Consider the following 14,355-nt stretch of genomic DNA (forward strand, 5'->3'; position numbering starts at 1 on the left):
AAATATGGGCAACATAAATTTAAAAACGAAAATTGAAACTCCAGATGATTGGTTTGAACTGTTAAGGGTATCACGCACCAAACCGTCGTCATTCGTTATCGAAGAAGTCACTCAAAATATGGTAATGGGCTGGACTTCGTTTTTACAGAACCTGTATGTGAAGAAATGTCCATTTCCTGTACAAAAAACCAAAGAAGTGTTCTGTACAATCGATCATTGTCGATTTATACTTAACAGAGATACATACAATGGTTCTTGGAAAAAAAGTGTAATAAAGGGAAAAATTCAGATGGAAGCAGCCACTTTACTGCCAAATGAATTCAAATTACCAGATAAACTATACAATGGTGAGCATGCATAAAACTGACTTGTATGACCGGTAAATACATATTTTTTATAAACATATTTTTAATAGGATAGCGACCAAGCAAAAAATAAAATTTATACTAATTTTTCTCTTACGAAATTCAAATTTGGAAACCACAGATGGACAAAGCTGCATCTACGATACCAACCCATCTGTGGTTTCCTAATTTGAACTTCGTAAGAGAAAGAATAGTATAAATTTTATTTTTTGATTGGTCGCTGTCCTATTAAAAATATGTTTGTATATTCACGACCATGAATGTAGATAAACGTTCATATTTTTTATATTCGTTGCAAATCTTATTCCAGTAAATAAAGATAAGTTTAAGGATTTAATGGTGCTGAAGCAATTCTGTGGCCCAGTTGCTGTCAAGTTTTTTACCGATCTACCGCATGAATAGGGGACATTCCTCGTTTTTTTCACATTTGTAATACCTTCGAATTAGTTTTATTTTATTATCAGATACACTGAAGAAAAATATTTGTATTTACATGTTGAGACATACAATAAACATATAGTAAGATTTATTTAAATTATTTGTGGTTAATGCAAAACCAAATCGCTAAGTAGTTTGCGTAATTAACTTTAACATTCAAGTTACTCCGTTGTTAGTCTAAAGGACATACCTTGTTCTTTCCCCATACCCTTCATATACGTATGCCTACTGGTGACCAAATAGGCAGTATCGACTGTACTCATATTAGCATTATTTCGCCAGGTAAGCAATTTCCTTTAATCGAAACATATGAGTTAATGAGTGGATAATAATTATAGGTGGACCACGTGCAGAGACATTCCGGAATCGAAAGGGCTTTTTTTCATTGAATGTTCAAACTGTGTCCTCGGTGAATTTAAAAATGTTGGATATTGTTACTCGTTGGCCAGGATCGGCCATGATCAACACATTTTTGATAATTCATTATTAAAGCAAAGGTTTGAAAATAATGAGTTTGGTAATGCTTTGCTAGTGGGTGACAGCGGATATCGTAATACCGAATATTTGGTAACACCTTTGCTGAATACCCGAAATAGAGTAGAAGAACTATATAATTAATCTTTAATAAGAACTAGAAATCCAGTGGAACGGCAATATGGCGTGTGGAAGGGAAGATTTCCTGTACTTGCACTCAAGCTCCGATTGAAACTAGAAACTGCAATGACAGTAATTGTTGCTACAGCAGTGCTACATAACATAGCAATAAATACAAAGGAAGAAATACCTCCATATGATCCTGGAATAAATGTAAATACTGTCGAGGTAGAAGAAGAAGTGTTACCCTGGAAATTACTTTGAAGTTGTACTGCCGGATGTTTTTCGGTTTGTAGCATTGCAACTTCAAATTCATTCCAGTGGCACATAACTTCTTCTTCTGTGACGTCTTTTGTTACATTTGTATCGATATTACTAACGTCCATATCTACCATTCATTACTAACAAATGAATTTGAAAAACATACCACCTAATTTAAAAGAAAAGGCATTTGCCTTTTTCATAAATTATAATTTAAAATTATAATTATAAAATACAATTTAACAAATCTCACAAATCCTTTCACTGTATCATTCACCAAGATAACCTTGATATAGAAGATGGTGAATTACTAGGAAATGCTAGAAATCAACTTTTGGCGAATTATTCCTTTCTTTCTGCCAACTTTTCAAATTGCGTTGATACAGATTTGTTACAACTTTTTTTAATAACAGGTCTCCTACAGCTCGACCATTCTATAAAAGTAAGTATAATAAGCATCAAGTAACACCGTAGTGCATACCGTGCATAACTCTGCATAATCAGACTTACTTCCCAACTTATTTTCATTTTGACATTGTTTTTGCGTAATAACTTCCGAAGGAATTACTTCTATAATGGGGTAATCTCTACTTCTGATATAGTGTTTGGAGGAATATTTTATATTTCCAAAGAAGAAGAAGTGTTACCCTGGAAATTACTTTGAAGTTGTACTGCCGGATGTTTTTCGGTTTGTAGCATTGCAACGTCAAATTCATTCCAGTGGCACATAACTTCTTCTTCTGTGACGTCCTTTGTTACATTTGTATCGATATTAGTAACGTCCATATCTACCATTCATTACTAACAAATGAATTTGAAAAACATACCACCTAATTTAAAAGAAAAGGCATTTGCCTTTTTCATAAATTATAATTTAAAATTATAATTATAAAATACAATTTAACAAATCTCACAAATCCTTTCACTGTATCATTCACCAAGAGAACTTAGCAGCACGTATCTCCATTGCCGAAATAGACGCCGTGATGAAGATCGTAATAAGTATAGTGAATTATATTCGAGTACGAGAACTGAACCATAGGAAATTTAAAAGTCTTTTAGAAGAAATGAACTGTAATTACAATGACATTCCTTTACATACCTCAGTGCGATGGCTAAGTAGAGGAAAAGTTCTGGAACGGTTTTTTTCTTTAAGGCAAAACATTATTTTGTTTTTGCAACAAAACAATAAAATTTACAATAAACTGGAAAATAATGAATGGTGGTGTCTTTTAGCTTTCCTGTGCGACATTACAGAAAAACTTAATGAGCTCAATCGCAGCTTACAGGGGGAAAATAAAATTATTTCGCAGATGGCGAATAAAGTATTTGCTTTTGAAGAAAAATTAAAGATCTATTACAAAGAAATGCAGAACCAAATATCACGTAACTTTCCAACCATAATAAAAGCTGAACAAGATGGTATTCATATTTCTCAAGAAAATTATATGATTTTTGCAAATTATTTAGCTGCCTTATCCAATGAGTTTAAGAGCATATTTCAGTATTTTCGTTATATCAAGAATTGTCCGTTGCTTGTGGAAAATCCTTGGCACTTAGAAACAACAAGTGTAACACAATTGGCGTCTTTTGGATGTGATTACGCAAAGATATCTGATGAATATATCGAATTTAAGAACGATACATGTTTGGAAGGTATTTTTAAAGAAAAGAGAGAAGGCCAGGAGTACAATGAGTTTTGATTACCAGAAATAGTACCAGAAAAATTCAAACATTTACAAAAGTGTTCCCTTTTACTGCTCACGTTGTTCGTATCAACGTATATTTGTGAATCATCATTTTCAAAAATTAAATATGCGAACAACATTTACAGAAATAGACTTACTGATTCTCATCTTGATGATGTATTGAGGGTAGCATGTACCAATTACAAATCCGATTTGTCTCAAGTAGTAAAAAAATTGTCACAGTATCAAAGATCACATTAATTGTTTTTTGTGTAAAAATAATATTTAATGTAATATTTACTATTAAATACTGTATTGTTTTGTTTTGTTCGATTATTAACTTTTTATGCAAACCAATGTTTTACAAATTAATTATACAAAACGATAATTCACACAAAAATATTTTGTTTGATTCGCAACGAACAAAAATATATTTTTAAATCAAAAAGAACATGAATTCCAGAGAATAAAAATAAGTCGCAAGTTCGTGGAGACATCTATTAACCTAATTTTTAAATTTTCGAACTAATTTCTGTCTGTGCAAGAAAGAGGTAACTCGTTTAGAAGAGTGTTGTCGTAGACAAAGCTTATACGCGTTAATTTTATGAGTATCTTTTAAGTTTGATTTTTAATCGCGATGGTTAAAAATTAAAGAGTTCTATATAAGGAAATATGTTCACTTATCTTGTTTCTTTCCGGAGGTGTGACATGTCAGTTAAAATGGCTGGCTGACCTTGATCTTGAGGGATGGGTATTCTTCGGTATTAGAAGTTTTGGAATCTTGGGAAATTTAGTTCTCGGGTCTTTCGGGAAGAGGATGGAAAATTGGACTCGAACTCAGGTATGGTTTAGATTTCTTCGAAGATAATTCAGAAACACTTGTTAACTTTTACTTGATAAAGAAAATTGAGTTGTCAAAAAAAAATTCTAAGTTCAGACTTAGGTTAGAAGATTTGAGGTTAATTTTACGTAGATTCGACCATGCACCAGTCACTCGTATTAATGAAGTTGGGAACATACGTTTAATTCTGGATACTATCACTTATGGCGTTGCTTTCGATTACAGAACCCATTTTGGCAATTTTTTGAGTTGTCAGTTTGACTGGTTTGACCAGGTTTGACATACTAATATTTTTGATTGCGTTGTATTGTGTACAGTGGAAGAGTTGCTAGCGATTTGAAGAAAAAGCGATTTGTTGTTGTTGCTTTATAATAAGTACACCTCGATTGATGCGGAAGCAGCATTGGATAAATGCAATAAAATTAAAAGGAAACGATGTGGTAAAAATAATAATAAAAAAATTAAAGAATAAAGTCTTTGTTATTCGTTTAAAGACTTTTTAATAAACCCTGTACCAAATAATAATTTAATACCTAGTCATGTTTTTTGATGTTTTTTTGTAAAACATTGTAAACGACAAAATTTAATGTGTTTAAAATTTTGCACAGTTTGTAAAGTTTTGTCGCCAAGCAATGCTTTCGTAAAAAATCATCGATAAACCTTTCAAATAACAAATTTAATTTATATTTCCCGCCTGCCAATGATTTCAGCGCTGTAGGTGACAGTATCCAAAACTAATTGCGCATTTCAATCAAACGTTTATAGTTGCCCATCTATATAACAAATATATTATATCTTATCTATGGATTCGACAACGCTTGGCTCTAGCCAAAATCATGCCAAAATTGAACTCTCTTCGGTGTCAATTTGCGCGGCCTTATATACCCTTTTTAGACAAAGGCATCTTAGATATCCAAATTTGATCGTCTCAGTTTGAATCTGGGCTCTCTGATTGGTTGATTAAGTGGCAGGAATTATAAATTACACAGGTTGGCCAAAATAATTGATTTTTTTAAAGAAAATAACTATCAATTTTGAAATATTCGAAATTATTAATAAACTTTAAATTTGATTAAGATTCTGTAATTTTGTAGCTAATTTTTCATTTTTTTAGATAAACGCGCTTTCGGGTGTCAATTTCCTTCGAGAAAGTCGTAATTTGATGTTGAAGTTTGGAAATGAAAAATTGGAATTTAGATATAAAAAATGATACCGAAATGGATGAAATTGCGGCCTATGGGTTAAATCGATACAATCTATCGATCTCGCATGTTTTTAGAATCTAAAATCGTCTGAAAAATCGCCATAATCAATACCTGTCAAAAATGTAAATGACAAGGTCAAATTTGATGGTCATGGAATTCAATGAATTACCTTTTTCTTGCACATCGTCCTAATTTTTCTTAAATCTAAACGAAAATCATAACAAAACGTAACTACTTAGCCTAATCCATAATACTAAATTTCTTAAATTTAATTAGCCTTTTTTTCGGTTCTTCGGAAACAGGGATTTTAGTACAATACATTTATAACGGTAACAAATAAATATTGTAAAAAATACATTAGTTTTTTATTGTGTAAAATACTATTACATTATGTATATAATGTTGCGGCTCGCGTAACTTACCAAACATAAGTAGGTGGCCCTAAGGAAAAAAAGGTTGAGTATGGCTGCGTTAGATTGTTGGAAACGGAACAGCAAGAACATACACCATCAGCTGAAGATGTTGGTCTGATAGAAAAACAAGAACCTGAGGCAGAACATAAACAAACACCAGCTGAAACGGAAGAGGTCACGTTTGAAGCACTTTTACTAAACCTCGTAAAAGGAAATCAAGCTAATAATATAACGAAAACGTCCAGGAAGAAAATATTTTCAGGTGCTGAATTAATAACAAGCGAAGACGTAAGAAAAAGACCAAAAGAAGCTAAAGAATACAAAGCCCAAAAGAATAGGCGTTCTGTTCCGACTGGCTTTGAGCACCTACCTCACATTCGAGAAACCGCCCTTCGTCTACCGGCTAATTTATACGGACGCTTTATGCGAGTTGTTGTTTTATGTAATTTAAATTGATTTCAAGGAGTCTATATGAGCGAATATTTGTTTTAAACTATAAGTAATAGTAATAGTACCGACTAATTTCAAAAAACGCTTTGTGTAAGTTATTTTATACAGGGTGTCCGGTGTCTTCCGCATCATTATACGGTTGTAGGATACATTATTCTGAAGCGATCTTTCTAATAAATTTTTTTCTAAATGTTTATAATAACTGCACGGGAACTGTTTTTCGACGTCCAATGGCAAATCGTAAATCAGATTCAGGTAATCGGCTCAACCCTCGGCCGGACCGCCGCGCCGATCAAAACACGTTTCTCACGTGTACTCACCAATAGATTCACATGGAGAGAGAAATAACCTTTTTGTGTCAATCAAAATCGTCCGTTATTGGATAATAGCGGAGAATTTTAAACAGTTCCCGTGCAGTTATTATAAACATTTCGAAAAAATTTTATTGTAAAGATCGCTTCAGAATAATGTATCCTACAACCGTATAATGCTCTGATGCGGAAGATAAGCCTGTATAGTTTATATTACATATAAACTGTATAGTTTATATTACATATAAACTATACAGTATACTAATAGATATATTACACTTTTCCAAAAAACGAACAATTAGCAAAAAAATGGATTAATGCGTGTCGGCGTGCAGGCAAATTAAATCTTAAAAATGGTAAGTTCCATTTATTTATTTTTCATTTTGATAGGTTATATAAATACCTATTTTTCCAATAGTATTTTTGTTTCTGTTTTTTAGCAACTATATGCTCAATACATTTTGAAGAAAATTGCTTTGATATACCATTGCAGCAGAGGCTTTTAAATTACTCACCAAAAAATGTGCGTAACTTAAAACCTGATGCTGTTTCTACTGTTAATATACCTAGAGGTTCAAACACTGCTAATCAAAATCAGAAATCTGAAGAAAGAACCCAAAGGTTGGTTAAAAGAACAAGAAGGTTAGCAGTTGACGATATTTTAAATGCTCTAAGCACTTGGAAAGGACTACTAGGTTCAAGTGATGTGGTCTTGTGTGATGTGAATCTTCAGATATTTATAACACTCAACTGCAAGTAGCGCAATCAGAACAACAAAAGTTGCAGTAAGTATATTTTAAAAGTGTAAGAAGAAAAAGATTATTTTTTACTATTAATTAATTAATAAGGTCATAAGATATATTTCTTTACACTTAATTTAGACAAAATATGTTGTAGAATTTGTTGTTTCAAACGAACAACAAATGTTTGTTTTTACAGAATTTGTTTTTTAGAGAAAATGAGATTATCGAACTTAAAAAGAAGGTAGAAATTCTGGAAACCCAGAACAACCAACTTCAAAAAAAAATGAAGAAGTTGAAAATATTACAAAACTAAAATACCAGTCTGCCTTATTACAAGTTTTTAGTCCAGGGCAGATCAGGAAGCTTCTACATCCTGATAGAAATATGAGAATTCGCTGGTCATCGCAAGACATTACGTCTGCTATTTCTTTACGAAGTGTCAGTCCTAAAGCATACAGATATTTAAGAACCAACAATTATCTTTTACCAGCTATGTCAACAATGAGAAGCTGGGCTAGCGGTTTTGATGTTAGCCACGGAATAATGAAAAGTGTAGTCAGTTTAATGGAAAAAAATCCATAGATTTTAAAGAACTAGATCGACTTTGTGTTATATCCTTAGATGAACTCTATATTTCAAACAAGATAGATAAAAAACTTAAACAATGTATAGGGCCACACAAAGCTTGTCAACCAGTAATGGTACGTGGATTAATTTCACATTGCCAGTGCTGTTGTCAGTTGCGTTAGCAATTAGATTAAAAACTAAAAATAAAGTTAAACGAATATGGTGCAAGAGATGGTTAAAAGATAAGAAGAAATTCGGCATCGCAAATTTGCTGCGAGAGCTACAAGAAACGGAGCCTACTGATTATAAAAATTTCCTTCGAATGAGTTCTGAACAATTTCAAAAACATTTAACACTGGTACTCCCACTAATTGAGAAGAAGGATACGGTAATGAGAGCTGCAGTGACTGCTGAAGTTAGATTAGCTGTGACACTCAGATATCTGGCTACAGGAAATAGTTTAGAAGATTTGAAATTTTCAACGATAATTTCGCCCCAGCTGCTAGGCAAGATTATTCCAGAAACGTGCGATGCCATTTACAAAGTACTTCAGAAAACATACATGAAGGTAAATAGTATACCTCTATATATTATCAGTGAGCCAAAAATCACTTTCTTTAACTTTGAAAATATTTGTTTTTATTGAAATTGAGTGTCATTGAAAACTTGATTTATGAAATAGATTGTAATTTTTTGAATACCTGATATTTATTAATTTAGGTTTTTTTAGTTTATTTATTTTTAACATAACCAAGTAATTATAATCTAGTTCAAAAAAAAATACATACATTAGTTTACATGTTTATTGTAATTAAATGTTAATAGTTCCTGACTTGTATTTGAGGTAGCCCTGTCTAAATCAGTAAATTGTGTATGTGGTGACATTGTATGATGTGGTGGCATTGCATGCATATTGAATCGCCATTCTGTGTTGTATTGTCCTGAATTAGATGGTCCTGTTGTAACTGACGCAGTTTCTGTTAACATTCCTAGTTTTGCATAATACATAGCATCACTTACTATTTTTCAAGGATTATTCGTTGATATTAGTTTTTAAAGTTTTAAGGTCAGCAGCGTATTTTTTTCCAGCTATATCGAAATCGTTTTCAATAATTTCATTGGAAGAACAAAAATTTTTTAATGCTTCATTGGCTAAGCCTATCAATTCGTTCTCAGATTTTTTTTTATTTTGCTCTTTTTGATGGGTTCTACTTCAAGGGAACTCGTAGACAAAGGTGTCTGCGGACTTCCAATATTTAATATAGGACTACTTCTTGCAGAGCGTATTGTCTTCTCGTCGTCAGGTAGTGTCTAAAATAATTAGAGACTTATTAATTACTTTTCTCGTAATGTGCTTGAAATGAACAAAATTGTAATTAAATCATTTTTTCGTTAGTCGCTTGTTAGCACAAGTACCATTATACTACTGTAAGTGCTAGAATGCTTTTTAAACATTTTCATTAAAACAAAGAGATCTTTGTTGAATAATAATTACTTGTTGTAGTTCCCAAAGTGCGAAGAAGAATGGAAACAAATCGCTCTAGAATTCAAACAAAGATGGAACTTTGATACATGTGTGGGAGCCATTGATGGAAAACATATAAACATTGTGAAGCCTCCTAACAGCGGATCCATCTACTATAATTACAAAGGAAAATTTAGTATTGTTTTAATGGCTGTAGTGGATGCACATATAAATTTATTATGGTGCAGACAGGTAGGAATGGAAGGGTATCTGATGGTGGTGTTCTTTACCATACAACGTTCTATGACAAGTTAGTAAATAGCACGCTTAATTTGCCAAAACCAGAGAACGTGGAAGGAACGCAGTTTACGCTTCCTTACGGGTTTGTGCGAGATGAAGCTTTCCCACTCCTTCCCAATCTTATGAAACCATATCCCCGAAAAAAACTTAATCCCGATGAACGCATTTTTAACTACAGACTATCTCGTGCACGCCGTATTGTGGAAAATGCATTTGGGATAATGTCGTCCCGTTTTGGTGTTGTTAAAATGGATATATCTCTTTCTGTTGATAAGGTGGATTGTATAGTTTTGGCTTGTTGTGCTTCGCACAATTTTCTTCGGGATGAAAGCAATACTACATACCACCTAGGTACGCCGATGAGGAAGATGTTGAGGTAGGCGAACTTAGGCTCGGCCAATGGAGGGTAGAACGACAATTAACACACACCTTTACAAAGAATGACAAGACCTACAACACTCGCAACCACGGAGGCAAGGTCGAAATACAAACAATATTTTAATAGCGTGGGAAGTGTTCCTTTTCAAGAAAAAATGGCGTTATTGAATTGCTGAATAGTTGGTTAATTATAGAAGTATTGCGTGGTGAAAATATAATAATAGAACTTATGATTACCTCACTTTGCGTTTCATTTTCATTTTCTTCTTCTTATTCTTCTTCTTCAGTGTCTATATTTGAACGTCCTGGTCTCGGCGTTTCAGTATTAGATATGAAAGATAGATGGTCATAATACCATAATTTCGGTATATATGCATCATCTTGCCCTCGTCCAGTTGCCGTTAACGATTTCCGTACTTTTCCCAACTCGCGGCGGAAGTTTCCACGTAAAGTATGAATTTTTTTTTGTACGAAATCTGCATTTTCCTGCGGAAATCGTTCTTTTGTAAATTTTTCAAGTTTATTTGGCGGTAGTTTTTATGTTTTTGTTTATATAATTTTTTGATTTTGTGTCCCATAAACAAGGGTACATTCTATAAAGGTTTATGAATTTTTCCCAAAAATCACTTTCGGCGAACGATGCCATTTCGGTGGACGCTGGAAACAAACTAAAGGGGTACTTTCGGTGTCGTATGCACGTCGCAAGCCCATACACGTTGACTCTTGCAAGGCGCGGGAGCCTGCCACGGTCTTGAATCCGTCACCGTCGCCGCTGCCGATGCCGTCGCATGAGTCCTGGCGCTTCCCTACACACGATGCTTCATGCGTCTCGACTCTTGGCGTCGCTGCATGCGACACTGCAAGAGTCGTCGTGTATGGGCTGCTTTAAACAAGTTTAAAGTACCGTATAAAATAAACTATATTATATGGTTTTAAAATTCTTTCTCGAACATGACGTCACAATGCGCAACAGAGAAAGAGCGATCGTGCGCAATAGCATACCGTTTGTATGTGTACCGTGACCGAGAGTACCTCACTCGCTTGAGATAGAATCCCCCCTCTTCAACATCTCTAAGCTACTGCGATTGTGGTGCGAACTAGGGATGTTACCAGAGCCAAGACCGCCAAGACGTTGTCGGGCAACTCATTGGCGGCGCGTCGCCTTACGGTAGAGACTCGGGCCACATGGACCACATCACGCCACATATAGTATACCACGCCACTGGTTGAGTTTTAGTCGGACAATCGGCTAAACACGTATTGAACGCTGCACCGCAGAGAACCCCCCAAATTTTACATGGGCCAGCATTCAACCAGTATCGTTACATTGCGGCACATCGATGTGCTCGATAGAAGCATGTTACTACTACGCTATAACCCGTTTGACTCCGAAAGGTCGCAACTTTCGATTGATTTTACACCTCCGATTCCGACTTCGGCTGCAATAATTTTGAATCGAAGTTATAACGAATATCGAAATGTAGCAGTGTATAAGATTCGATGTGTCTCGCACGCTAGCGGGGTTCCCCGACGCGAGCAAATGCTTTACAGGCGGGTAGAACCTTCATTACCAATGAAACTAAATTAACGAAATAAAAAAAATATATATTTTTTTACTAAAAAATATGCTTTAACGTAAAATAATTTTGATTACGTTATAAACTCTTTGGCAGCACTGTGGGTCTACGTTAACGTTTGCTTGTTATTTCGTTTTCTTTTTCGATCGATTTCGGGGAATCCCGTTCGCGTGTATTGTTCAGTTGTATTTTCTTTTTTCATTTGCGTATCAGTCTAAGCTTGTCGCGCATCAAGCCTTTACAGATTCTAAATAATAACTTGTGAGTTAAGTATTATCGAAGTGATAGTTTTTTATAGACTGAATAATGAAGCCTAAAACGAGTGTTATATCTTTGATTATATATACATAGATAGCTCACCTAATGTTAAAATTTGGAAACAAAGGATGTAATGTGGGGTAGCCTAAATCAAGGCGAAAATATTTAATTTTAGTTGTCTTTTAAACCATTTCAGTAGTTAAAAGTGAAACTAATGGTTAGGTATTTGGCGTATAGATGTAGTGTTAAAAAGTGACAAAATTAAAACGTAATAATTTATTCAGTAGATAGTTAAAAATTATAAATAATTTAAAATAAATGTAAAACTTAATTTTTCTTAAAAGTTGTTGTTAGTTCAAGTTTAATTGCAAGTGCTAAGATACGCAATTAACCGATCTCATGTCTCCCTTCGTCTCAAGCTGATTTCACGTCTGGCTCAATCAGAGTCAGTGTGGAGCCATTGAGCGTCAGCCATGTCTAGCCATGTCGGAACACCGTTAGCCACAGACACATGGTCTTGCAAAAAAAAGCATTGTTTTTAGGTAAATACAATATTTTCCGTGTGTTCACGAATTTATAGAATAGATTAGATATTCAAGATCCATTTTTTATGAATGTTAAGATCAGCAGTATGTAGTTATTATATAGATAGTTTTTACGTACGTAATTTAATCTTCTTAACAAGTTTTATATTATCTTAATTAGGTACCACGCGATGTTTACGATTTAAAGCCTAGTGTAATTTGATTTGAAATTTAAGTTTTTCTAAAAATATATTTACATACTTACATATTTACATACAGTGAATTTCCCCTAACTCGAATCACTAAGGGAGCGGAAGAAAACTTCGAGTTATGGAGAATTCGAGTTAGAGAAAAATTAGTAGAATTTTAGCTCTAAAGAAAAACATTAGAAATGTACTTTTCTAATACGTATATTTAAAACAGAAACCTTAATAGTATTGGAAGTAGAAAATTAATCAAGTTTTATAAAGTAATCCGTCATTTTCTTTTGGCTTAAAGTGGACAACCGCTCTTTGTCGAAAAAATCTTCTATTAAATACAGGGTGATTCATAAGTAATGGGCCAAATTGTAAATGTACGTTCAGGAGGCCAAAATAATAATATTTTCATTAACAATAATGAGTCTTAGTCTGCTCCTTACTGAGATACAGGATGTTAAAGCGAAAAAAATAAAATAGATTTTTGTTAATAGATCAGCTACTTTTCTACATAATGACTCATAGTTGACTTATAGTTTTTGTAAGGGTAAACAATAATGTGTGAGAGGATTTGAGTTAACTCGTAGATGTCGCCACATGCGCCATATGAATTATGAAACGTCAATGAGCTTTTACGTTTAATGAATAGTTTAAAACATTTTATTGTTAAGTAAACTGATTCATTCTTGTCCTAACATAAATCAAAATGCCAAGACATAATCACTTTTCAAACGAAGAAATGAGAGACATGTTATGCGTTTACGCACAAGAACGTTTTTCTGGGCAAGCAGCATCCAGAAAATATCGTGAAATGTACCCTTACAGAAGGGAAGATATTTCAAAATATTTATAATCGATTGGGTGAAACAGGTTCATTTCGTCCAAAATATCATACAGGACGTCCTAAGATTATCACTCCGCAGCAAGAAGATGAAATTTTGGTAAGAATTGCGCAAAATTCTGAAATAAGCACTCGTCGATTGTCTGCAGCAACTGGAATAAGCCAACCATCCGTGACTAGAATTTTACACAAGGAAAATTTATATCCCTATCATTTTATACCTGTGCAAAATTTACTTCCAACAGATTATCGAATCAGAGTTCAATTTTGTCAGTGGCTAAAAGGAAAATTGAATAATAATCCAACATTCCTAAATAACATTCTTTTCACGGATGAAGCAACCTTTACCAGACGCGGAGTTTTTAATTGGCGAAATAGTCATGCCTGGGAAACCGAAAACCCTCGTTTAAAAAAAGATAGACATTTCCAGCACGAGTTTAAAATAAATGTGTGGTGCGGTGTAATAGGCAATACATTACTGGGCCCAGTTGAATTACCTCCTAATTTAAATGGAGAGTCATATTTAATTTTTTTAAATAATGACTTAGTCGACCTCTTGGGAGATCTTCCATTACAACTAAGAAGAAATATGTGGTTCATGCAAGACGGTGCTCCTCCACATTTTTCACGTGCTGTGCGCGAACATCTGAATGAAACATTCCCTCACCGTTGGATTGGACGTGGTAGTGAATTTCAGTGGCCACCTCGCAGTCCCGATTTTAATCCACTTGATTTTTATGTGTGGGGTTACATGAAATCAATGGTCTATGCTGAACCTACTATAAATACACGAGACGAGTTATGGAATAGAATTCAAGATGCAGCCAATTCAATACGAAATAATCCTGCTACATTTTTTAAAGTCAGACAATCCTTAACCAAACGGTTAAATGCGTGTATAAATGCTGGTGGTGGTCATGTTGAAAACCTTTTGCAGTA

General features: G+C 34.0%; 1 protein-coding gene across 1 annotated transcript; it reads left to right on the forward strand.

Moving 5' to 3' along the window:
• The first annotated feature begins 7,973 nt into the window (after positions 1-7,973).
• Positions 7,974-12,601, forward strand: LOC111419014 (uncharacterized). The gene is made up of 3 exons (XM_071195234.1): positions 7,974-8,444; positions 9,381-9,593; positions 12,560-12,601. Exons 1-3 carry the CDS (start codon positions 7,974-7,976, stop codon positions 12,599-12,601), a joined length of 726 nt encoding a protein of 241 aa, XP_071051335.1.
• The last annotated feature ends 1,754 nt before the right edge of the window (positions 12,602-14,355 follow it).

The sequence above is a fragment of the Onthophagus taurus genome, chromosome 3, assembly GCF_036711975.1.
Source record: "Onthophagus taurus isolate NC chromosome 3, IU_Otau_3.0, whole genome shotgun sequence".
NCBI classification, from domain to species: Eukaryota; Metazoa; Arthropoda; class Insecta; order Coleoptera; family Scarabaeidae; genus Onthophagus; species Onthophagus taurus.